At 42.8% G+C, this 27743-nt stretch overlaps 1 protein-coding gene across 1 annotated transcript in view; it reads right to left on the reverse strand.

Annotated features, from left to right (window-relative positions):
* mypn (myopalladin) overlaps positions 1-22052 on the reverse strand; it is a 414790-nt gene extending 392738 nt beyond the window's left edge. The window contains exon 1 of the mRNA XM_068052409.1: positions 21091-22052. Coding sequence (XP_067908510.1) covers positions 21091-22052 — 962 coding nt within the window. The remainder of the gene's footprint in view (positions 1-21090) is intronic.
* Between the last annotated feature and the right edge of the window lie 5691 nt (positions 22053-27743).

Consider the following 27743-nt stretch of genomic DNA (forward strand, 5'->3'; position numbering starts at 1 on the left):
TGCACTCTGGGAGTGAATTCCACAGACTCACAACCCTTTGAGAGAAGTAATTTCTCCTCATCTCTGTTTTAAATCTGCTACACCTTATCCTAAAACTATGACCTCTTGTTCTAGATTGCCCCACAAGAGGGAACATCCTCTCGATGTCTACTTTGTCAATCCTCTTAATCATCTTATATACCTCAATTAGATCTCCTCTCATTCTTCTAAACTCTAGAGTGTAAAGGCCTAAACTGCTCAATCTCTCTTCATCCCGGGAATCAATCTAGTGAACCTCCTCTGAACTGCCTCCAATGCAACTACATCCCTCCTCAAGTAAGGGAACCAAAACTGTATGCCCCATACTCCAGGCGCGCGGTCTCACTAATGCCTTGTACAGTTGCAGCAACACTTCACTACTTTTATACTCTATTTCTTTAGCAATAAATGCCAAAATTCCATTTGCCTTCATTATTACCAGCTGGAGTTTAACATGGATAAGAGTGAGGTTATCCATTTTCTGCGATTCCTGCACGAGGACACCCAGATCCCTCTGCACCGAAGCAGTCTGAAGTTTTTCTCCATTTAGATAATAATTTGCCTTTCTAGTCTTCTGACCAAAATGGATAACCTCACACTTATCCACGTTAAACTTCATCTGCCAAATTTTGGCCCATTCACCTAACCTATCCATATCCATTTGTAAATTTCTTATTTCTTTATCACAACTTACTATCTCACCTATTTTAGTGGCACCCAACTAATTTCATCTTGCCAACCAGAAAAAGACCCATTTATCCCAACCCTCTGTTTTATGTTGGTTAGCCAATCCTCTATCCAATATAATAAATTGCCCCTAACCCCATGTGATCTTACCTTGTGTATTAACCTTTTGTGCAACACCTTATCAAATGCCTCTGGAAGTCCAGATATACTACATCTACGGGATCCCCATTATCCATTTTGCTTGTCACAGCTTCGAAGAACTCTAGCAAATTAGTCAAATACGATTTACCCTTCATAAAACCATGCTGACTCTGATGGATTGCGTTTTGACTTTCTAAATGTCCTGTTATTTTTTTTTAGAGATACAGCACTGAAACAGGCCCTTCGGCCCACCGAGTCTGTGCCGACCATCAACCACCCATTTATACTAATCCTACACTAATCCCAGATTCCTACCACATCCCCACCTGTCCCTATATATCCCTACCACCTACCTATACTAGGGGCAATTTATAATGGCCAATTTACCTACCAACCTGCAAGTCTTTTGGTTTGTGGGAGGAAACCAGAGCACCCAGAGAAAACCCACGCAGACACAGGGAGAACTTGCAAACTCCACACAGGCAGTACCCAGAATTGAACCCGGGTCGCTGGAGCTGTGAGGTTGCGGTGCTTCCTTAATAATGGATTCTAACAATTTTCCAACGACAGATGTTAAACCAACTGGTCTATAGTTTCTTACTTTCTGCCTCCCTCCCTTTTTGAATAAGGGTGTTATATTCTTTTTCTTCTTTGTCCTCCTTGTCTCAAAAGACAATGGGTAAGTGCCTAGAGGTGGTCAGTGGTTTGTGAAGCAGTGCCTGTAGTAGCTATAAAGGCCAATTCTAGAGTGGCAGAGTCTTCCACAGGCACTGCAGATAAAATTGGTTGTCATGGAATGAGGTGATGATACTTAGTAGCTTTGGTGGACATCCAATCTTTGCTAGTAGTCTGAAGAGATCATGTCTGCTGACGAGGTCAAAGGATTTGGTGAGATCTATGAAAGCAATGTAGAGGGGCATCTGTTGTTCGCGGAATTTCTCCTTTAGCTGGCGAAGGGAGAACAGCATGTCAATGGTGGATCTCTCTGCTTGAAAGCCACACTGTGCCTCAGGGTAGACATGCTCAGCCAGTTTCTGGAGCCTGTTTAAAACGACTCGAGCGAAGACTTTCCCCATTATGCTGAGCAGGGAGATTCCACGGTAGTTGTTGCAGGCACCGCAGTCACCCTTGTTCTTATAGAGGGTGATGATATTGGCATCGCGAATAAAGGCGTTATGTTAGCTTTTTTCCAATCCACTGGAACCTTTCCCGCATCCAGGGAATTTTGGAATATTATAAATAATGGATCCACTTTCTCCGCTGCCACTTCCTTTAAGACCCTAGGATGTAGGCCATTCACTTTAGCTACTCTCTTACCTTTTATATACTTATAGAAGCTTTTGCTATCCATTTTTATATTTTGCACTAGTTTTCTTTCATAATATACCTTTGCTCTTTTTATTACTTTTTTAGTAACCCTTTGTTGATTTTTAAAAATTTCCTAACCTTCCAGCCTGCCACTGACCTTTGCAATATGGTATGCTGTAGTGTTTTTGTCTTTATGTTATCCTTAACTTCCTTGCTTAGCCATGGATGTTTTTTTCCCCCTCTTAGAATCTTTCTTCCTCTCTGGAATATATTTTAGTTGGGAGGAATTGATTATCTCCTTAAACATCTGCCACTGCTCATCAACTGTCCTATCTTTTAGTCTTCCTGCCCAGTCCACTTGGGCCAAATCTGTCCTCATGCCTATGTAATTGTCTTCGTTTAACTCCAGGACGCGAGTGTGGGACTCCAGTTTCTCACCCTCAAACTGAATTTGAAATTCTAGCATGCTATGATCACTCTTCCCTAGAGGATCCATAACTATGAGATCATTAATTAATCCCACCTCATTACACAATACCAAATCTAGAATAGCCTGCTCCCTGGTTGGTTCTTCAACATATTGCTCCAAAAAACAATCTCTAATACATTCAATGAACAATGAATTGGCTACCTTTGCCAATTTGATTAATCCAGTCGATATGCATATTAAAATCACCCATGATTATTGCCATACCTTTCTTACAAGCCCCCAGTATTTTCTGGTTTATACTGTGCCCCACTGCGGAACTACTGTTTGGGAACCTATAGATTACTCCCACCAGGGACTTCTTTCCCTTGCTATTTCTTATTTCTACCCAAACTGATTCTACGCCTTGATCTCCAGTGCCTATATCGTTTCTCACTACAGCACTGATCTCTTCCTTTACTAACAAAGCTACACCTCCTCCTTTTCCTTCCTGCCTATCCTTCTGAAATATTGAGTACCCTTGGATATTCAATTCCCAAACCTGGTTTCCCTGCAACCACGTCTCAGTTATCGCCACTAAATCATACCCATTTGCGCTGTTAACTCATTTATTTTATTCATCTAAGTCATTAACATAGCTAGCAAATAGCTGAGACCCCAGCACTGATTCTGATTGCTGATAAGTTACATTCACAAAATTTCAGCCATCAAGACACAGTCTGAATGATTCACTTTTAAAAAGGGTGCCAGTAACACTTGTAGGGGTAGAAATTGTACCTCGTTTCATCAATTTTATGGATGTAAATGGGGCACAATAAAGCCCAGTTTCAGGGACCCATGTCCTGCACCCCAAGGTGTCCTGAAAAAAATCCTACTTGAAAATGGATTGGGCTCTGTTTCAGGTGGCCCTCGAACAGGCATCTTGGTCCTTTACATATGTGAATGGCAGGCCCAACACCTATTTTTGGTCCCCTCACAGAAATTGAGCATTGATGAGAAAGGCATGCATTTGGTTTGTGTAGAGATCTTAGGCAAGGGAGGTGCTGGCAGAGTAACCTTGGTGAGTTGCTACAGTGCATCCTGTAAATTGTACATACAGCAATCATAGTATGCCACTGATGTAGGGGCTTAATATTGAACCTGTGATGGGGCACCAATAAAGTGACCTGTACTGGATGGTGTTGAATTTCTTGAGTCTTACTGCAACTACACCAATCCAGGCAAATCACACTCCTGATGAGCCGCGTAGATACTGGATAGACGATGAGAGGTCAAGAAATTCACTGCAGGGTACTTAGTCGCTGTAATAAAAACAGGAAGTGCTGGAAATACTCAGCAGGTCAGGCAGCATCTGTGGAGAGAGAAACAGAGTTAACGTTTTAAGTCTGTGACCTTTCATCAGAACTTTTATTTAGTCTCTGTCCTGTTCTTGTAGCCAGAGTGTTGACATGATTGGTAGTTAAGTGACATGAATGTTACTTGCCATATGTCAATCCTAGCCTGGATGTTATCCAGGTCCTGCTATAGACTGGCATGAACTGCATCTTTATTGGAGGAGTTGATAATAGCGCTGTGGGCAGCTGCTGTCACCTCTTCATTGTCATTTAGCTCTTATGTCCATATTTGGGCCAAGGCAGTGACAAAGTCTGGAGTTCAGTGGTTCTGGGAGAATTGATCACTGCTGGGCAGCTATCACCCGATGGCACTACTGATGATTCTTTCCATTATTTTAACTGATGATTGGGAGCAGCAGCATTTGTCAAGCTTAGATTTATCCTGCTTTGTGGATAGAACATACCTGAGCAATCTTTCACATTGTCTACTGGATGCCAGTGTTGGAGCTGTACTGGAACAGTTTGGCTAGGGTTGCTGCTATCTCTGCGCACAGCTTGTTTTGCAAATTTGCAAGCTTGTTTTTTGATCGGAAACAGAGGGCTGAATTTTATTAGCGCGCCACACATCATGGCAGCACGCTTTGAAGTCAGCGGCCTACAGGCACAGAAGCACCGCTGCTGAGCCCCCGCGATATTTTGCACGGGGGTTCATTTAAATGGAGGGGGTGGAGCAGCTGCCCCCCTATGTCATTGAGGGCAATGTTGATTTCATTAAATAAATAATTAAAAGCTGGACACCCTTTCCCAAAACCCCCAATGGTTTTATTAATGGCCTATATGTCAAAAAGTTATTTTAGCCCCAACCCGAACATCCCCCCACCAACCACTTCATATTTGCCTTTCAGCACCTTCCCACCAACCCACAGCCAATAAAAAGTGTTTTCCCCACTACCCCCCCACCCCCCACCCTGATAATTTCACTCCTCCCCCCTCCACACCAGTACCTCGCCTCGGCTGGCGGTTATAAAATCAGCGTGGGATGGCCGCCAGAACAAGGTAAGTTGATTTACATGTTCTTATAATTAATTTTAATATTTAAATGAATGGGCCGCACCAAGGCCTTGTCGCCGCTGGTAAAATTCGTCGGGGTCTTCTCGGCATCGGGGGTCGTGGCAGGTCTCTCCTGCAAGTGTTTAACAGGCTCCCCCATCATGACCCCCCAACGTCGAGGGGCTGGTAAAATTCAGCCCAGAGAATCTTAGCTACCTTCAACATGCTGGAAACAGAATATTTTATAGAATCTCTATGTTTAGCGGAAATTATAAAATCGAGCTGTAGCTGTTACAATGTATAACATCCTACAAACTCAACAGGTGCAACTTCCAACCTGGAACCATTTTTACTGCCAAATTTATTTGGCTTTACATAATCTGACAGTTTTGTCATCTCAGTGCTCTGTTATTACTTTTGCAAGTGCTTTCATTTGCATTCTCGTACACATGCTCTATGTCTTGATATAAATATTCAAAATTGCACCAGCCACAAAAATCTCTACTTTTACAATTTTTCAGTTGAAAATGTTCTTTTGTTCTTTATATTTTTACATAGGACCTTACAGCGCAGAAGGAGGCCATTTGGCCAATCATGCTTGTGCCAGCAAGTACAGTAGTTTCTTCTTCTTCTTTGGCCTCCTTGTCCTGAGAGACAATGTGTAAGCGCCTAGAGGTGGTCAGTGGTTTGTGGAGCTGCGCCTGGAGTGGCTATAAAGGCCACTTCTAGAGTGACAGATTCTTCCACAGGTAAAGTTGGTTGTCAGAGCTGTTGCACAGTTGGCTCTCTCCTTACACTTCTGTCTCTTTTCCTGCCAACTGCTAAGTCTCTTCGACTCGCCTCTCTTTCGCCCCGCCTTTATAGCTGCCCGCCAGCTCTGGCGATTGCTGGCAACTGACTCCCACAACTTGTGGTCAATGTCGCAGGACTGCATGTCGCGTTTGCAGACGTCTTTAAAGTGGAGACATGGATGGCCGGTGGGTCTGATACCAGTGACGAGCTCGCTGTACAATGTGTCCTTGGGGATCCTGCCATCTTCCACGCGGCTCACATGGCCAAGCTATCTCAAGCGCCACTGGCTCAGTAGGGCATGTATGCTGGGGATGTTGGCCACCTCAAGGACTTCTGCGTTGGAGATATGGTCCTGCCACCTGATGCCAAGGATTCTCCGGAGACAGCGAAGATGGAATGTGTTGAGACGTTGCTCTTGGCTGGCATACGTTGTCCAGGCCTCGCTGCCGTAGAGCAAGGTACTGAGGACCCAGGCTTAAAACACTCGAATCCCACCACAGCAGAAGGTGGAATTTGAATTCAATTACATCTGGAATTAAAAAGCTAGTCTAATGATGGCCATGAAACCATTGTCGATTGTTGTAAAAACCCATCTGGTTCACTAATGTCCTTTAGGGAAGGAAATCTGCTGTCCTTACCTGGTCTGGCCTACATGTGACTCCAGACCCACAGCAATGTGGTTGACTCTTACATGCCCTCTGAAATGGCCTAGCAAGCCATTCAGTTCACCACCACCTTCCCAAGGGCAATTAGGGATGGGCAATAAATGCTGGCCTGGCCAGTGACGCTCACATCCCATGAATGAATAAAAAAAAACTTTTGTGTTCCGTGTCCGTGTGCCATTTTCCCACACCCTCTTGGCCAGTCTGGAAATAGCAGTGGAAGCCTTTCCCTGTGCTTGTTGATTTCTGCATCGAGAGACAGATTACTGGTGATAGTTGAGCCTAGGTAGATGAACTCTTGAACCACTTCCAGAGCGTGGTCACCGATATTGATGGATGGAGCATTTCTGACGTCCTGTCCCATGATGTTCGTTTCCTTGAGGCTCATGGTTAGGCCAAATTCGCTGCAGGCAGCCGCAATCCTGTCGATGAGTCTCTGCAGACACTCTTCAGTGTGGGATGTTAATGTAGCAAAGAGGAGTTCCCTGATGAGGACTTTCCGTACTTTGGTCTTTGCTCTAAGACGGGCAAGGTTGAACAACCTGCCATCTGATCTTGTGTGGAGGAAAATTCCTTCTTCTGAAGACTTAAATGCATGAGAGAGCAGCAGTGAGAAGAAGATCCCAAACAGCGTAGGTGCGAGAACACAGCCCTGTTTCATGCCACTCAGGATAGGAAAGGGGTCTGATGAGGCACCGCTATGCTGAATTGTGCCTTCCATATTGTCATGGAATGAGGTGATGATACTTAGTAGCTTTGGTGGACATCCGATCTTGGCTAGTAGTCTGAAGAGACCACATCTGCTGACGAGGTCAAAGGCTTTGGTGAGATCAATGAAAGCAACGTAGAGGGACATCTGTTGTTCGCGGCATTTCTCCTGTAGCTGGCGAAGGGATGACAGCATGTCAATGGTGGATCTCTCTACTCGAAAGCCACACTGTGCCTCAGGGTAGACACGCTCAGCCAGCTTCTGAAGCCTGTTTAAAACGACTCAAGTGGTCATGTTAATGGACTAATAATCCAGGGGTAATAAAAACAAAAAGTGCTGGAAATACTCAGCAGGTCTGGCAGAATCCGTGGAGAGAGAAGCAGAGTTAACGTTTCAGGTCAGTGACCCTTCATCAGATTTCCAGCATCTTCAGTATTTTGCTTTTATTTTAGTAATCCAAGGGCCTGGGCTAATAATCTGGAGACATGATCTCAAATCCCACCATGGCAGTTGGGAAATTTTAATTCAGTTAATTAGATAGTTCTGGAATAAAAAGCTATTTCAGTGACGTTGACCATGAAACTACCAGATTGTCATAAAAACCAATCTGGTTTACTAATGTCCTTTAGGGAAGAAACTCTGCTGTCCTTACCCAGTCTGGTCTATATGTGACTCCAGAACAACAGCAATGTAGTTGACTGTTAACTGCCCTCTGAAATGGTCTAGCCAGCCATTCAGTTATATTAAAAAACAATATAACGGATTGCAGCAGTTCAAGAGGCTCACTACCACATTCTCAAGGAAAATTAGGGATAAGCAATAAAAATGCCAACATCCTATGGATAAAAAAGCTCTTTGAAAGAACTATCCAATTAGTTGCCCCTCCCGTGCTCTTATCCCATAGCCCTGAATTTTTTTCTTTCGCAATTATCACAATTATAAGAAACATTTGATGCTGGACTCGGACCAGCGTGCCCTGAGATTCGATCCCAGCAAATCCAGTCAGCCTTTCATCCTTCTAATAAATGTATATGGCATTTTAGGATGTGTTGGGAAAGCAGGGACTGAGTGCAAGAAGTGTTGCACAGTCACTAGTACAGTCTTTGGACACACCTGGCCATCAGCAATAAAAACAGAGGTCAGCGCTGCTGAATGGTAGTATCTGTTGGTGAAAAGATAAGTATCTCTCTCTGATTTATAATACTTATATTAGAAATTAATAGCAAATCATTTAAAAATCATAGTGCCACAGAAAAGAAATAATGTTGTGAATTGTTTTAAAATCCAATCTGAATCAAAGGCTTAAAAAAGAAAAAGCAATTAAGAACATCACACTAGTCTGCTTACTGTCCGAAGAAGGGTCACTGACCCGAAACGTTAACTCTGCTTCTCTTTCCACAGATGCTGCCAGACCTGCTGAGTGGTTCCAGCATTTCTTGTTTTTATTTCAGATTTCCAGCATCCGCAGTATTTTGCTTTTATAAAATGACGTATATGGGAATAAGTTCATTCATTTTTAATGCCAAGGTGCTTTTTAAAGATTATTTCGGTGAACTTGTCATCAGACATGGGAAGCTGGCATGGGCAAATAAAACACTTCCCGTTTCAGTCACCCAGTGTCATCATCAATCAATCAATACTAGTTTATGCATAATATCAGCTAAAAATCCCTGTTCTCTTCCCCACAAGGTGCCTTAATCTCCATTGCAAAATACCATCTCAGACTCCCTCCCTAACAGTACTGTGGGTCTACCTACACCAAAAGAACCTCAGTGATTCAAGATGGTGGCTCACCACTACTTTTTCAACAGCATGGATTTCTTAAGGGAAAATCATATTTAAGTAACTTGCTGGAGTTTTTGGTGGAGGTAACTGAGAGAGTTGGTGACGTGTAAATGGACTTTCAAAAGGCGTTTGATACAGTTCCACACAACAGACTTGTGAGCAAAGTTATAGCTCATGGAATAAAAGGGACTGTAGCAACATGGATACGAATTGGCTGAGTGACTGGCAACAAAGAGTAGTGGTTAATGGATGTTTTTCGGGCTGAAGGAAGGTTTGTAGTGGAGTTCCTCAAGGGGTCAGTGTTGGGGCTCTTGCTTTTCCTAATATATATTAAGACCTAGATCTTGGTGTACAAGGCCAATTTCAACATTTGCAGATGATACAAAACTTGAAAGCATTGTGAACTGTGAGGTGGATAGTTAGAACTGCAAAAGGACATAGACAAGTTGGTGGAATGGGCAGACAGGTGGCAGATGAAGTTCAATGCAGAGAAATGTGAAGTGATTCATCTTGGTAGGAAGAACATGGAGACACAATATAAAATAAAGGATACAATTCTAAAGGGGGTGCAGGAGCAGAGGGACCTGGGTGTATATGTGCATAAGTCATTGAAGGTGGCAGGACAGGTTGAGAGAGCAGTTAATAAAGCATACAGTATCCTGGGCTTTATTAATAGGGGCATAGAGTACAAGAACAAGGAAGTTACATTGAACTTATATAAGACTCTAGTTCGGCCTAAACTGGAGTATTGCATCCAGTTCTGGGTGTTACATTTTAGGAAAGATGTGAGTGCATTGGAGAGAGTACAGAAAAGATTCACGAGAATGTTTCCAGGGATAAGCAACTTCAGTTATGAAGACAGATTGGAGAAGTTAGGACTATTTTCCTTGGAAAAGAGAAGGCTGAGAGGTGATTTGATAGAGGTATTCAAAATCATGAGGCGTCTGGACAGAATAGATAGAGAGAAACTGTTCCTCATCATGATAGGATCGAGAATGAGAAGGAACAGGTTTAAAGTAACGGGCTGGGATTTTACCCTAGGTGGATGGGAGCTGGCCACCAACTGAAAAGTCGGTGGCAAGCCCACTTTTGCCCGCATGGGGATCCGGCCTGTATTTTGCTGGTCGCTGGGCTTCAATTGCTCTGAGGAGGGACTTCCACCCGCTTGAGGTAGGAAGTCCCGCCTAATGGAGCTGCTGGCCAATCAGCAGGTTAGCAGCTCTTAGTCCCAGCAGTTTCACCGGGAGCAGTGGTCACTGCTGAGACTACAGCCCAGCATAAAGAAAAGATGTCGGGGAGCCTGGAGCAAAGGTAAGTTTTGCCTCGCCGGGGGTAATCAGTCAGGCCCCAGCGAGGCAAGGGTGGCTGATTGGGAGGAAGGTGGGGGGTGTGTTGGCTGTTGGGGGTGGTGGGGTAGTGTGGGAGGCCCTCCATCGGACACAGGGTGCCCGATCATGAGGGCTTCCCCAGGGACGATCAAGAGCTGCTTGGGTGGGCAAAGGCCCTTAAGTGGCCGTTAAGTGGCCACTTTAGGGCCTTGGCTGGCCTGGGACGGGCGGGCCGTTTTTTGCCACCGCCACCCTGCGTAAAGTGGCGGCGGAGGCGGGAACTGGTCAGGAAAAGCTCCCGGAGCCTCACGCTCCATTTTACTCCACCACCCCCACCGCCATCCCGCTCTTTGAGGTGGTGTATAATTCAGCCCATGAAAGCTAAAGTGACATGAGGAAAAGCCTTTTCACAACAGCGAGTGGTTATGGTCTGGAATGCACTGCCTGAAAGTGTGGTGGAGGCAGGTTCAACTGAAGCATTCAAAAGGGAATTAGATTGTTATCTAAAAAGGAAGAATGTGCAGGGTTATGGGGAGAAGGCGGGGGGAATGGCACCAAGTGAATTGCTGTTTCGGAGAGCCGGTGCAGACAGGATGGGCTGAATGGCCTCCTTCTGCGCTGCAACAATTCTGTGAATTATGGATAAATGGTGGCCTTGCCAACAAGGCTCATATCCCATGAATAAATGTTAAAAACTGCTTTAGCGTGACATTTACACTTCCGCAACAGCCATTGTTGCAGCCAATTTAGGAGAAATGTTTGCCTGGGTCAAGTGGCAATGAGGGGCTGGCTTGAGATTTGCATGGTCCCCTTCTGGCCAGCAGTCATCAGTCTGACTTGGATTCAAAAAATAGTGCAAATCCACCACAACGCTGCAAGGAGGTTTCCACCAAAACTTATTTTCAGCATTTTTCTATGCTAGTTTAGAGGAACATAGAAACAGTAGTAGGCCATTCAGACCTCTAGCCTGTTCCAACATTCAATCAGATCATAGGTGATCTGTGTTTTACTCCAATAACCTGCCTTGGTTCCTTACCAATTGATACATTTGCCGAACAAAAATCTTATCAATCTCAGTTCTGACATTTTCAATAGCCTCAACAATCTTTTGGAGGGAGTTCCAGATTTCAACTACCCTTTGTGGTAAGAAGTGTTTCCTGACGGCCTAACTCTAATTTTAAGATTATGTCCTTTTGTTCTGAACTCCCCAACCAGAAGAAATTGTTTCTCTCTATCTACCCTATCATATCTTTTAATCATCTTAAACACAACAATTAGTGTTAGTTTAATCTTCGATAATCAAGGCAATACAAGCCTAGTCTATACAAGTTAATTTTCCTTTTATTTATTTATTTAGAGATACAGCACTGAAACAGGCCCTTCGGCCCACTGACTCTGTGCCGACCAAGAACCACCCATTTATACTAACCCTACAGTAATCCCATATTCCCTACCACCTACCTACACTGGGGGCAATTTACAATGGCCAATTTACCTATCACCTGCAACTGGCGGTGGGAGAAAACCAGAGCACCCGGTGAAAACCCACGCAGTCACAGGGAGAACTTGCAAACTTCACACAGGCAGTATCCAGAATTGAACCCGGGTCCCTGGAGCTGTGAGGCTGCGGTGCTAACCACTGCACCACTGTGCCACCCTTGTATATTGCATCCCTTTGCAGGTCTGATTCATACTCTATAACTTGTACCAAAGTTATACACTTTAGGAAATATTGTATTTTACGATTACATTTAGAAAAGATATAAAGAACAACAGAGTACACAGCAAAGTGATTTTAATAGTCTTGTTATTGTCAGTTTGACTCATAATAGCATTTTTGCCTTTGAATACTTCAGTGCAACCCTGAGGGAGCACTGAACTGTCAGAGGTTCTGCTTTTCTGCATTTGTACCATTCTTTGAATGATACATTAAGCAAGGCCCCATTAGCTTGTTTTAGTTACATCTTTTCCCCCTCCCAGTTCTGGCACTCACCCTCCCTTGCCTGATCAAGTTGGTACTTTTGTTGCTAGTTTACCAATGTACTCCTGACCCCACTCCCCAGTTCACCCAGGTACTCCTTTCTCCCTTCTACCATTTACCCAAGTACTCCTCTCCCCGGCTCCCCTGTTCGTAAAGTTACTCTGCTCCTCTCTGCTCAGTTCACGCTGATGCTCTTCTTGCCCCCTTCAGTTCACACTGGTAGTCCACTCCTCCCTCCTCAGTTCACACTGGTAGTCCACTCCTCCCTTCTCTGTTCACACTGGTAGTCCACTCCTCCCTCCTCAGTTCACACTGGTACTCCACTTCTCCCTCCTCAGTTCACACTGGTACTCCACTCCTCCCTCCTCAGTTCACGCCGGTACTCCACTCCTTCCTCCTCAGTTATAGATTCACACTGGTACTCCATTCTTTTCTTCCGTGTTCATGCTGGAACTCTTCTGCCTTTCCCCATTTACTCTGGTACTCTTCTTCCACTCTCCGCTGTTCATTCTGGTGTTCTTCATCACTCTCCCCAGTTCTCCCTGGAACTTTTCTTGCACCTCCTTCCCCTATGGATTCAAGCACACATCTCCCTCAATTGAAGAATAGTGCCGGGAGTAGCAGTGATGGATAGAGTCAAGAATAGGAGTGAAGAATAGAGCCAAGAGGAGCAGTGTAGAATAGCACCAGGGGTAGCTGTGTGGGATAGAGTCGGAGTAGCATTTGTTACAGCCACGTGGTGAGGGGTGTGAGCGGTTCCCACAGTTCAACTCCCACTTGATCACAGCAAATGTTTTTTGTTATTCGGGTTTAACACCTTTGTGTTTTATTTGTCAAATAAACAGACAACAACAGGTTTTTTTGTAGGTTTATAACAGAAAATTAATTATTTATTGAGCAATATGCCTTATCCCGAAATGGTCGCAACACCACTCACGCACGCTTTTACTCTCACACGCACTCTCCAGAGAAGCTAGATAAAAAAGTACAGGGAAAGAGGTGTACAGAGTTCAGGTTATTTCAGGAATAACCTGTGGGATCCTCCTTAAAGGTAATTTTTTAAAGTTGCAGGCCTGTTTGCTGGTTATCTGGTATTTGTTGGGCTTTTGCAGTCTCCTGGTTGTTCACTTTGGGTTGAAGACGGAGCTGATGTCTTAGGTCAATTCCCACCGGTAGAAACATTGTTTTTGTAAAGGAGCTCTCTTGTCTTTGTTGTAGTTAGATTCCACTTGTCTCAGCAGGGTTCAACTGTGTTGGCTGGAAATGATCACTCTCTCTCTCTCAGCCTTGCTGGAATTCAAGGTGGCTTTTAGTTGCACTGTGTGGCTGAGGAGAGACCAGACTGCTGTTGTTGTCTCTAGTCTTGCCCTGAAAAGATTCCCCCCTTGCTCTTCAAAGCAAATACCTTTTAAGGTGAATTTAACAAGGATTGGCTTCACCTACATAATTTCAGGTTTCAGCCCTAGCTGGGCTTTATAATAGCCTTGATGATGGCCCCATTCTGAGGAGATGGGGGGGGGGGGGTTCACTCACCATTGTAATGGCGGTTATTCAGAGACTAGAAGTCTATGAAAGGTCTTGTCCTAATGTGTTTGAGTATAGCTTACATCCAAGTGTGATTATTGTCGCATTTCCATGCAGACAGGGCTTCATTGATTTTCAGTCTTAGGAGACACGGATGTGGATTTGAGGGCAAGAGATGCTGGTTATCATGTGTTTTGTCCTCCATTTTTGTTGACAGCACTTTTTAAAAGAAAACTCCTTGTTTACAACTGTTCGGTTTGAGTTCTGTATTTTCAATTGCTGCACTTCGCGTGAGCATAACATAGGGAATAACAGAGTCAGGAGTAGCAGTGAAGAATAGAGCCAGGAGTAGCTGAGGGGAATAGATCCAGGAATAGCAGCAATGAATAGAGCCAGGAGTAAGAGTGAGGGATAGAACCAGGAGTAGCAGTGAAGAATATAGTGTGGACAAACAGTGAAGAACAGAGCTAGCAATAGCAGCAAGGAGTAGGAATCCATTTGCCACAGTGTGCACAGTCACTTATTCTATTAGTATCTCTGTAATTTTATGCTTCTATCTCGCTAATTACAATGCCACCTATCTTAGTGCCTTTGGCAAACTTGTATGTGTGGCTCTCTATTCCATCATCTAAGTCGTTAACAAATATGTGAATAATTGAGGCCCCAGTACAGATCCCTCTGAGAAAACAGTAGTCGCATCCCATCAATAAGAGTGTCTGCCCATTATCCCTACTCTTTGTCTCCGAATGGTCAGCCAATTTATTAATCAGATCAGTAATTTGAGGGATTTATGAGGGACTTTACCAGATGCCTTCTGGATGTCTATATAATCAGCATCAATAGCCATTCCCTTGTCCACTATGTTAGTCATCTCTTCAAAAAATTCAATTAGGTTTGTCAGACATTCATACCCTTTACTAATCCATGTTGGATCTGTCTGATCAGCTGAAAATTTTCAAGGTGTTCAGTCAGTCTGTGCTTAATTATATACTCTAGTACTTTCCCAATACCAAATATTAGGTTAACTGGTCTATAAACCCTGATTTTCCTCGCTCACATTTCATAAATAGCAGAGGAACATAAGCAATTTTCCAATCTAAAGGAACGGTTCCTGAAATTGAGAGAACTTTGGAAGATTATAGTTTAGGCGTCTTCAATGTTCTCACCTACTTCCTTCAAAACCCTGGGATAGAAACCATCTGGTCCTGGGGATTTGTCATTCTTTAGTGACATTAATTTCGTCATTACTGTTATTTCACTTTTGTTACTTTTGGTGAGTTCCTGTGCCTGATTCAATATTAGTTTCCTTAGGATATCTGGCATGTTGACCTCTTCCTCTGCTATAAATACTGATGCAAAATAATTATTTAGCATGTCCATTTCCTTATTTTCAATGACAATATCACCTTTTATCAGTTTTCAAGGGGCCCACATTGCTCCTGACCACCCTGTTTTTCTTGATATAATTGTAAACATTTTTGTGTTGATTTTGATATCCTTTGCAGTTTCTTTTCATACTCCCTTTTTGTAGCTCTGTTTCGTAAACTTTAGTCATTCTTTTTATCGTTCCCAGTTGCCGAGATCTGTGTTATTTTTTGACATTTTTAAAATCTTTTTCAGTTAGTTTTATGTTGTCTCTCAGCTCTTCTATCATCCCTGGCTTTTTTTGGCAAGTACAGCTCCTGCTCTTAGGGGTATATGTTTGCTCTGTATTGCATTAAATTCTTTTTTGAATACCTCCCACTGATCTTCTGTCATTTTACCCATTAACATATTCGCCCGGTTTACTGTGAACAGTCTCCGACAATTCTCAAAGCAAGGAAATATTACAGATATTTAAAAGATACACTTATTATCAAGCATGCTAACTTTGGGTTGGGTACATGGTGAAATTGTGGCTGTGGCTATGGCTGGTTTTCAGACAGGGGAGTTCGCCCCAGTGTTCTGCCAAATATTTATCCCTCAACCCCGAAAACAGATTATCTGGTCATCATCTCATTGTTGGGCTGTATTTTATGGGCCCCCCCGAGGTGAAGTTGGAGGCGGGGCGGGGGTGCCCATAGAATCACGACTGGTGGCAGGGAGTGGAGGGTCTGTCGCCGCCCGGTTGCCAAGCGATCTTTAAAGGAATGGGGATGCCAGCGCAGGACACCTAACCTGCAAAACACTGGAAGATCGCTCAGGGGGGGTGGAGGGTGGGGGGCGGGGGGGCATGAAAAGGCTGAGGCGGGGTTTCCCCCATTGTTTCAACCTGGCGGTGGGAGCCATGGCTCCTCCACAGAATTCAGCCCATTAGTTGCTATCTGGCCTTGTAGTTTGAGAGGATTTTGCGATCTTCTGCTTTGGTCTGATTTTGAGTTCATTATAGCTATCTAAGGCTATGGGAGGAATGACACCTTGGGGAGCTCTCAATACAGGTGCACATGTTCTAAAGAGCTTTGCCAAGTTACATTATAGCTTGACCCTGGCACAGAGTGGGAAGTTTAAATTCTATGCTGATTATTGCCAGCAAACACAGACAAGGAGACAGCAGGACCAAAATGCTGATGGCTGTGGCACTATCTGGAGAGTAGCAGGACGTTTTCCCAGTATCTTCCCTTGATGAACATCGTCAAATAAAAAAAAGTACAGAAGAATGGTAATTTATTTAATTTGCTGTTTGCACGTGTTTGCTGTGTGTGAATTGGTTATTGCATTTGCCTATGTAACAACAGTGAATAGACTTTCTGCTACATGTTTGTGCTGCACACAATACCTCGCCATGGTGCATGGGAAATTTACTTTTATAACTTTGGAAAGTATACTTTCAATAACAGTAGATTTCGAGTTCAAACCTCTGTTCAAATCTGAACGCAGTAATTGCAAATCAATTCCAATGAATTCAGACTTTAGTCAGCCTTTCTGGACATTATTATTAATGATAAAAAGATACAGTTTTGTACACCATCTGACTTTGGCATTCAGGTTGAATAATTGGTCCTGCCAGCATGTGGGTTACTCAGCTTGTCAGCAGAGAAAATAATTACAACCCTCTGAATAATCAGTTGTAAAAGGCACATGCTCCATTACTGGACCAGATGGGATCAGATTTCCCCACTTAACTAAACCAGGAAAAATGGCATATATAGCTATGATCTACCTATCTATAAAGTGGAAGTGTATTTTGTTCAACTCTCCTCTAAAGCTACAGTTCTATACAAAGTGTCATGCATGGAAGCAGCCATAATGAAATAAACAATGGAATGGAAGAATTATGAATTAAAAAGTCAACTGCTAAACAAAACCACAAGAACATGGGACACTTGTACCACAGTCACAATGGAGTAGTGGTCACATGACCCTCCTGTAGTGGAAATCAACAAACTTGTATACAAGAATGGAACTCATTAACTTTGTTTGAAATAGCTCTGGGAAGAACCCCTTTGAAATTGAAAAGAGCACTATTGTATATTAATGACTCTTATCGACATGAGTGAACTAACAAGGGATTCTGGAGACATATGGACTCACAGCCCAAACCAAAATTGAATAGGTGTGAAATAGCATCATGTTAAACAGAATGGTCCCCATTCAGACATCAATCGATAGCCAAGGTCTCCACATTCTGGTCCATTGTGTGGTCACACCAGGGGAGAGGGCCATGTGTCTCCGAACTGAAACACTAATGTGATGCATTTTTACCTTAAAAGATAACCCTCTGGAGAGAGAGGGAGATCAAGCCAACACCTTCAGAAAGCAGTCCAGTCAGAAACTGTGCAGGAGTGCCTTTGACTGTGCCTTTGACAAGGTCCTGCATGGCAGACTGGTGCAAAAGGTGAAGTGACACGGGATCAGAGGTGAGCTGGCAAGATGGATGCAGAACTGGCTCGGTCACAGAAGACAGAGGGTAACAGTGGATGGGTGTTTTTCTGAATGGAGGGATGTGACTAGTGGTGTTCCGCAGGGATCAGTGCTGGGACCTTTGCTGTTTGTAGTATATATAAATGATTTGGAGGAAAATGTAGCTGGTCTGATTAGTAAGTTTGCGGACGACACAAAGGTTGGTGGAGTTGCGGATAATGATGAGGATTGTCAGAGGATACAGCAGGATATAGATCGGTTGGAGACTTGGGCGGAGAAATGGCAGATGGAGTTTAATCCGGACAAATGTGAGGTAATGCATTTTGGAAGGTATAATGCAGGTGGGAGGTATACAGTAAATGGCAGAACCCTTAGGAGTATTGACAGGCAGAGAGATCTGGGCGTACAGGTCCACAGGTCACTGAAAGTGGCAACGCAGGTGGATAAGGTAGTCAAGAAGGCATACGGCATGCTTGCCTTCACCGGTCGGGGCATAGAGTATAAAAATTGGCAAGTCATGTTGCAGCTGTACAGAACCTTAGTTAGGCCACACTTAGAGTATTGCGTGCAATTCTGGTCGCCACACTACCAGAAGGACGTGGAGACTTTGGAGAGGGTACAGAGGAGGTTTACCAGGATGTTGCCTGGTCTGGAGGGCATTAGCTATGAGGAGAGGTTGGAAAAACTCGGATTGTTTTCACTGGAACGACGGAGGTGGAGGGGCGACATGATAGAGGTTTACAAAGTTATGAGCGGCATGGACAGAGTGGATAGTCAGAAGCTTTTTCCCAGGGTGGAAGAGTCAGTAGTTACTAGGGGACATAGGTTTAAGGTACAAGGGGAAAAGTTTAGAGGGGATGTGCGAGGCAAGTTTTTTACACAGAGGGTGGTCAGTGCCTGGAACTTGCTGCCAGGGGAGGTGGTGGAAGCAGATACGATAGCGATGTTTAAGAGACATCTTGACAAATACATGAATAGGAAGGGAATAGAGGGATATGGGCCCCGGAAGTGCAGAAGGTGTTAGTTTCGGCAGGCATCAAGATCGGCGCAGGCTTGGAGGGCCGAATGGCCTGTTCCTGTGCTGTACTGTTCTTTGTTCTTTGTTTTTTGAGATCCAGCCAAACAAGGAAGAAGCCCTGTTGCTAATTCTACACTTTAACTTGCTGCAGCAAAGAACTTCAAGTGACCACCACCTCCAATCTGAAGTCTTAACCACCAGAAATCCACAACACCTCGACAAGTTCAAGGCTACAAACAGCTAGGCCTGCACCTTTAGAAAAGATATTTTCTCCGAAGAAGATTCAACAGATTTACTGTAAACCATGAACACTTACCTCACTTTGGACTTTCAAGTACCTACCCTTTTCTCTCTATCTGTCTATTCTTGTGTATGGGTGTGTGGGTGTGGTTGCGACCATTATGGGAATTGTGTGAAAATAAGTAGTTTTTTTAACCTGTGAGAAAACCTATCATTTGTCTTTTTATTTGACCCAAAAGACACTCAGGGCTAATGCAATGTTTTAACAAAACACAATTATGGTCAGTTAGCAGGGGAACAGTGGGGACCACCCATACCCCTTTCTACCTGTCTGTAACAAAAGATCAATTGCATTAGATCTAGAGTAAGAACAAGAGTTATATAAAATGTCTGGCAAAGATGATGAGACCCTGGAAAAGTTGATAGTGAGGAAAAATAGCCAGTTGGAATTGGACTTTATGGAAATATTTCACGATGGAAGAGCAAGAGGGTCAATGTGCTTTGTGTTTATGCAGGACCTCTGAGAAAAAGACTGGAACATTATCCAAAGATCTTTCATTTTCTCCAGATGCAACCAAAGACAGACTTCTGCCAATGATATTATACCTGAGTGCTGAAAGCTGTGATCTTGATATTGGCAATCTATGTGTGCTGTGACAGTGTTCTGCCCAAGGGCAGGTCCTCTGCTCTTTTTCCTTTATGCAGGAGAGGTGAACATGACTAGGGAAGAGGGTGTAATGAGGTGGTTTCCCATTGCCTTCCTCAAACCACAACAGGAATTAAACCCACTTTGTTTGATGTTGTTCTGCACCATATGCTAGTTATCTAGCCAGGTGAGCTACCCAGTCCCCCAAGCTATGTATAAACACATGTAATTAAGATGTTATATTTCCTGCTGCGATTTCCGCTAAGCCAATAAGTTAGTAATCTCCCTGCGAATGGTATAATGATGAAATGCCATGCCAGACATTGTCGAACTAAAAGTGCATCCAGGGAATGCTTAAATTATATGCTCTAGGAAAGCCTTGATTTTCCAATGTCAGACATCATGACACGTTTAACACGTTTTTTCTGCCTTAAACATGCACAAAGATAACACAGATATTTTCTGAGCAAGACCAACCAAACATTACTGTTTTACGTCATGCTAAGGATCAACAAATAGCTGAAAGGTAGAAAGCACCGTTCAAGGCTAATGATTTACAACTTTCATGGAAAACTAAGTGGAATCATGGAATATGATCTACAAAACACCAGTAAAAATACAAGATTCCTACATAATAAAATGGACTTAATCATTTGTGTCTGTTAATGATACCTCTTAATCGAAGTTATCAAAATGGGTTTTGATGAAACCGGCTTGGAATATATCCTGTTAATTTATGCCAAATAAGGGCCTCTAAATGATCGTCATCAGTGTTGCACACAAAATAAATCACCTGCTTTTCTCAAATTTCAATAAATTGTTTTTGTTGATATTATGCTCCATTCCTACTTTTAGAATCCAGGAGAAAGTTATTCACAGATCAGAGAAAGACATACATGATTATTACAATAAATATGAACATATTTGAACACTTAAAATCAATCATTCCTTGACGCCAGCAGCTGAACAAGTTAATGACAACAACACAAGGAGCATTTGGGTTTTTTGTCTGCGATTAACCTTCTGGCGCGTTTTAAATCTCAGATGAAGGAGCTGAGGGAAGGACAGGCACAACCCAACAAGAAAGGAGGGAAAATTAGTGCGCAGTTTACCAGCATTTACTCTCACATAGTCCATGTTGGCCAGTCATAGAGTAGCGTTAACAAAGAACTGAGAGGAGCTTAACCTCTTGGCCAGGCAACATTATTTAATATGGAAAGAAAAGGGAAACAACACTTAAAAGTGGACGAGAGAATATAAAAACACTAGATGATGCCAATAATTTATTTACCACAGATTTGTGAGTATAATAATGTTCCATGAAAACACTGTTATAATAAAGATAAATACAAAATGATACTTTGCAGAGGTTTACAATGTTATAGAAACACATCACAGGCCACAAAAGTGAATTCATTTTCTTTAAAATCATGGTCAGAAATCCATGCGCAGCTCTGACCTGAATTCTTTGACATGCGATACCAGTCAGTAAGGCTACCTACTGGCAGGGTGAGGCCTGAAAATTAACCCCAAGTCTGTTTAATTAATTCAAACCAAGTCTTCAAATTTTAAGCACAAAACAAAAATATGGGGCACTTACCTCACTTCTGGTGTTGGCAATCCTGTCACAACACATTCGAGCTGGACTCTGCTTCCCTCTGTTGCTTCCCTGCTCTTTAGTCGCTGGATGAATCGCGGTGGATTCCCTTCAGTATCTTCAATGTAAAAAGCTCTTGACTGTGCTTCAGTTGTTTCAGCTTCTACTGCTATTGCCTCAGTATCTACTGATAGAACCGGAGCCTGTGCTATTTCTTCAGATTCCTCCTTTAGTATGGTTTTGTCATATGTCTGTGTAGAATATGGTTTGTGTGTTCTCTCCCTCTCGTTGACAGACCAAGATGAATGTTGAGTTTGTGAGTGAAACCTTGCCTGCGCCCTGCTTCGTGAGTTTTTACAAGTTCTAGGTTTAATCCGTTTTGAACTTGCTGTTTTAAAGAGTGAAGATAACTCCTCAATAAAATCCGCTGCTTTACTCAAGTAATCTTTTTTAGCCTCTGCTTCAGTACTGTAAGGGCTGTTCTTTGACTGCTTTCTTAATTCTCTGTAACTTTCTTTCGAGCTGCTGGGACTTGTGATGAAATTTTCACAGTGGTGCGATTGATTGTTCGGTTTCTCTCGTAAAGCTGAGGAACCTGCAGATTCTAAAACTTTTCTATTCCCAGCAGGTTTCAAAGTCTCATACAAATCTTTGGTGGGGCAGCTTGCAGTGATCTGCTTTTCGTCTTTCTTCACTTCATGAGTACATTGGGCAATGGCTTGCTGAGCTAAATTTACACTTTTGTCCAATTCTTCCTGACTCAAAAATGCAGACAAGTCGAGGGATTCATCTTGACCACCCAAATCCTGGGAAACTCCAGGTTTATTGCCATAATAGAAATGCTGTGAGGTAGCTTCTGACCTGCTTTTCTCACCGTGTTCTTGATGTATTCGGACTTCAGCTAAATAGCTCTCCCTCAGAAGTTGAGATATGGAAGCAGAAGCTTCAAAGTTGTCCTCTTGCATTCTATAATGAATAAAAAAAAATCCAGGTTACAGCTTCAGTTTCTACCTTAATAATCACTAACTGAGCCAAAAATCCATTCATTCAGTTTTGTGTCATCTTCCTAATTGAAGAATGGCATGTTCTCATTAGAGTTGTACTGGTTAAATCCGGAACACATCATCATCAATATCAGGATGTATTTGCACATTAAGTCTAACGTGGGATTTAGCAAACTAATCTTGCGAAGGATTTCAGTGAAGCAATGGAAGTGAAATCCTCAGCTGCTGGTCTCGTACATGGACTGCAGTTTCCAGACTATGGTGGGAATGCAGTCAATTTGTGGGGTTAGAGTCATTAGTATGATTGAGTTGGGCAGACACATCTGTAAGGGTGAATCAGAGGTAAAACTCCTTGTGAGACCTTCCAATGCCAGAAACAACTGTTTGTGTGAAGCAAGCAGTTTTCTTTGCCTAGCTGGACTGGGATGTCCTTATCTCCATCCAGAGCAAGACCTTGCGCTCTGGAAAGCTTTCTCCATGTACCACCAGGTACCACCAGGTACCACCTATTCACTAGTGCTGGGCGTTTCATACGAACATATGAACATACGAATTAGGAACAGGAGTAGGCCACTTGGCCCCTTGAGCCTGCTCCGCCATTCAATAAGTTCATGGTTGAACTGATTACTCCACATTTCCACCTACCCGCGATAATCTTCCACCCCCTTGCTTATCAAGAATCTATCTACCTCTGCCTTAAAAAGACTCTGCTTCCACCACCTTTTGAGGGAGAGAATTCCAAAGACTCGCAACCCCCTGAGAGAAAAAAAATTCTCCTCATCTCTGTCTTAAATGGGCAGCCCCTTATTTTTAAACAGTGACCCCTAGTTCTAGATTCTCCCACAAGGGGAAACATCCTTTCCACATCCACTCTGTCAAGACCCCTCAGGATCTTATATGTTTCAATCAAGTCACCTCTTACTGTTCTAAATTCCAGCGGATACAAGCCTAGCCTGTCCAATCTTTCCTCATAAGACAGTACGCCCATTACAGGTATTAGTCTAGTAAACCTTCTCTGTACTGTCTCCAACGCATTTGCATCATTCCTTAAATAAGGAGACTAGTACTGTACACAGTACTCCAGATGTGGTCTCACCAATGCCCTGTATAGCTGACGCATAACCTCCCTACTTTTGTATTCAATTTCCCTCATGATAAATGATAATATTTTATTGGCTTTCCTAATTATGTGCTGTATCTGAATACTAACCTTTTGTAATTCATGCACTAAGACAACCAGATTCTTCTGCATCTCAGAGCTCTGCAATCTCTCACAATTTAGATAATATGCTTCTTTTTTATTCTTCCTGCCAAAGTGGACAATGTCCCACTTTCCCACATTATACTCCATTTGCCAGGTCTTTGCCCACTCACTTAACCTATCTATATCCCTTTGTAGCCTCCTTATGTCCTCTTCACAAGTTACTTTCCTACCTGTCTTTGTGTCATCACAAATTTAGCAACCATACTTACGGCCCCTTCTTAGAGTCATAGAGTCATAGAGTCATGAAGTTTTACAGCACAGAAACAGGCCCTTCAGCCCAACGCGCCTGCGCCAACCATCAAGCACCTGTTCTAACTAATCCCATTTCCCTGCACTTGGCCCGTAGCCTTGTATGTTATGGCGTTTCAAGTGTTCATCTTAATATGTCTTGAATGTCGTGAGTGTTCAGGCAGTGTGTTCCAGATTCCAACCACTCTCTGGGTGAAAAAATTCTTCCTCAACTCCCCCTAAACCTCCTGCCCATTAGCTTAAATCTATGCCCCCTAGTTATTGACCTCTCCACTAAGGGAAAACATTTCTTCCTATCTATCCTATCAATGCCCCTCATAATTTTGTATACCTCAATCAGGTCCCCCCCTCAGCCTTCTCCGCTCCAAGGAAAACAACCCCAGCCTATCCAGACTGGCTTCATAACTGAAATGCTCCAGCCCAGGCAACATCCTGGTGAATCTCCCCTGCACCCTCTCCACTGCAAGCACATCCTTCCTACAGTGTGGCGACCAGAACGGTACACAGTACTCCATCTGTGGCCTAACCAGCATTTTATACTCCATCATAACCTCCCTGCTCTTATATTCTATGCCTCAGCTATTCTAAGTCATTTACATAAATTGTAAAAAGTTGAGGCCCCAGCACAGATCCCTGTGGCACACCACTTGTTACATTTTGCCAACCACAAAATGACCCATTTTTGCCTACTCTCTGTTTCCTGTTAGCTAACCAAACTTCTATCCATGCCAATATGTTACCCCTACACCATAAGCGTTTATTTTCTGAAATAATCTTTGATGTGGCACATTATCAAATGTCTTCTAGAAATCTAAGTACAACACATCCGCCAGTTCTCCTTTATCCACAGTACATGTAACTCCCTCAAATAATTCCAATAAATTGGTTAAACATTATTTTCCTTTCACAAAACCATGTTGGCTCTGCCTGATTACCTTGAATTTTTCTAAATGCCCTGCTATAAAGTCTTTAATAATAGCTTCTAACATTTTACCTAAGACAGATGTTAAGCTAACTGGCCTGTAGTTTCCTGCTTTCTGTCTCCCTCCCTCTTTGAATAAAGGAATTACATTCGCTATTTTCCAATCTAATGGAATCTTCCCCGAATCATAACATGCAGACCCTACACCTCACTCTCTAATCCAGCTGGCGTGTCAATCTCAGTGCTGGCGCTTGGGAATGATTGAGCACATGATGGTGCATCTTCAGAAGGAATCTCCTCCTCTGAGGTCTCTTCCTTGGGGGATTCTGGCTACTTAGAAGGACCTACAGGAAAAAAGCAACAACAGTTGAGATGGCACTGTGAGGTTAAACAGTAACCAATGTGTCAGGAAAGCACAATATGCCAAATGAGAAATATTCATCGGTTGGAAACTTACATTAGAATATTAATTGAAAAAAAAAACCTATAGTAACTTTTTTAAAAACACTGACAGCCAAGATAGCCACCATAATTTGCATCTGAAACACCTTTTCACATTCAAAGGCAGAACTGCAGACGTCTGAGAAGGCCTGGACCTAGAACAATGGCTTGCTCTAAGTAATTGAATTACCTAGGATTGCTTCATTAACACGACAGTCAAGGCCATCCTGACCCATTGACTTTGAAAGAGCAAACACCTCCGAGCGTAAATATTGGCATCCTGGAACCTGTGGAGCTAATTGTGAACCTTGTATCTCATTAAAAACAATGGGGATTGAGAGAACCATCTAACTGTCTAACCATCTCTGAAAAAACAGGAGTTTTGCTACACTCACAAAAGATAAGCAGTAACTGAGACTGCAGCAGCAGAAAAAGCTGCCTGCTTCCCTTTCTCTCTCCCCAGAAAACATCAAGTTTAAAAATGTCTACGACTGTGGACCCTCCAAGCCTACAAACTGCTACAGCCAGCAACCAGGGGAAGAGAGGCAGAACGACAAAGATTGTGATCTGAATATTGAAGGGTACATGGCATTTAGGAAGGACAGGAAGCTAGGAAAAGGTGGAAGGGTAGCTCTGTCAATTAATGATGGTATTAGCGCAATACAGCGGGATGACCTAAGTTCAGGAGATCAGAATCTAGGAGCAGTTTGGGTAGAGATGAGAAATCATAAAGGCAAGAAATCACTTGTGGGATGGTGTACAGGCCACCTAACATTAACCACACTGTAGGACGGGGTATAAAGGAAGAAATAATGGCAGCTTGTCAGAAAGGTACAGTGATAATTATGGGGTATTTTAACCTACATATAGACTGGAAAAATCAGATGGGCAGAGGTAGCCTAGATGAGGAGTACATAGGATGTTTTTGGGATAATTTCTTGGAAAAATACATTCTGGAGCCAACCAAAGAATAGACTGTACTAGACCTGGTATTGTGCAACGAGATAGGATTAATTATTGACCTCATAGTTAAGGCGCCTCTAGGTAGCAGCAATCATAATATGATTGAATTTTTCATTCAGTTTCAGGGAGAGAAGAGTGGATCAAAGACTAGAATTTTAAACTTAAATAAGGGCAATTATGAGGGCATGAAAGCCGAGCTAGCTAAAGTGAACTGGCAATTCAGGTTAAGGGATAGGTCAATTGAGATGCAGTGGCAGACATTTAAGAGGATATTGCAGAATACACAGAATAGATACATTTCAACGAGAAAGAAAAATTCCAAGGGTGGGACCGGCCATCCGTGGTTAAATAAAACAGTTAAAGCTAGTATCAAACTTAAAGAAAAAGCCTATAATTGCACAAAGAGGTCAGAAGATTGGACAGAATATAAAAAACAGCAAAGAATGACTAAAGGATTGATAAGGAAGGTAAAATTAAGGTACAAGAGATAGCTAGCTATAAATATAAAGACAGATAGTAAGAGGGTCTATCGATATTTTAAAAAGAAAAGAGTTAAAAAAAGAAGTGTGTTGGTCCTATAAAAAGTGAGTCTGAGGAATTAATAATAGATAATAAGGAGATGGCAGATGAATTGAACAGATATTTTGCATCGGTCTTCATTATTGAGGAAACAAGTAACATCCCAGTATTAGCTGTAAGTCAGGAAATGGAGGGAGGAACTCAAGAAAATTACAATTACCAGGGAAGCGGTACTGAACAAATTGTTGGAGCTGCGGGTTGACAAGTCCCTGGGTCCTGATGGACTTCATCCTCGGGTGTTAAAAGAAGTGGCTAGTGAGATAGTTGATGCATTAGTTTTAATTTTTCAAAATTCCCTAGGATAGGTTAAGTGAGTGGGCAAAGACCTGGTAAATGGAGTATAATGTGGGAAAGTAGGAAATTGCCCACTTTGGCAGAAAGAATAAAAAAGAAGCATATTATCTATGTCAGGCAAGCCCCCCAACTGCCAAGACTGAGGCACACATTATTTCGCCACATGAACATTAAAACTTAAAATTGCAATCCCCGACTGGAAAGACATCTGCATAATAACAAACAGTGTTGGAACAAGGGACAAAGGACCATTCACCAACAATGGACTTTTGATTACCAAATATTGAAGGTGGGGGAGCTAGCATTCCAGGTTGACTGCTAAGATAGCAGAATCTGCAAACACAGATGTGGTCAGACTAATGTTTAGTCACATGACTAACTGGTTGTTGCAGAGTTTTGAACTGAGGGTTTTAAATTGGAGAAAACAGTGTTTGAACTCAGAAGGCTGTTAGCTCCTGGACAGAAAGCACTTCTGTCCTGGACTGAGACACCTCTCTCCTGTCTGCTCTCATCTCACTTTCACCAGCTTTGGAAACCATTGAAAACACATGAACCCCAAGAGAGAAAAGTCTCCTACAGTGAACAAGGTTTAAGAAGAATACTGGGCCCCAATGAAAAGTAAGAGCTGTCTACAATCAAAGTCTCTACAGTAAGCTGGAAACTCAAAACCGTAACAAGAAACCCCCTTTAGAGACTGCTTCAACCCGAGCCATTTTATTTTTCTTCTCTTTTCTGTCCCTATTTGCATGTGTGTATCGCGTGTGCATGCTAGCGTGGGCATGTCATATATCTCTAGGTGTTATTCGTATTAGAGTTTAAGTTAATAAACTTAAGGCTTAATAAACTTCAATTTTCTCTTTAAACCCAAGAAAGCGTGTTTATGCTCATTTCTTTGCCTTATAATTGGAAAACTGTGAACATGGATTCACAAAGGGGGAGC

Source organism: Heterodontus francisci, chromosome 20, assembly GCF_036365525.1.
Source record: "Heterodontus francisci isolate sHetFra1 chromosome 20, sHetFra1.hap1, whole genome shotgun sequence".
In the NCBI taxonomy this organism is placed as follows: domain Eukaryota; kingdom Metazoa; phylum Chordata; class Chondrichthyes; order Heterodontiformes; family Heterodontidae; genus Heterodontus; species Heterodontus francisci.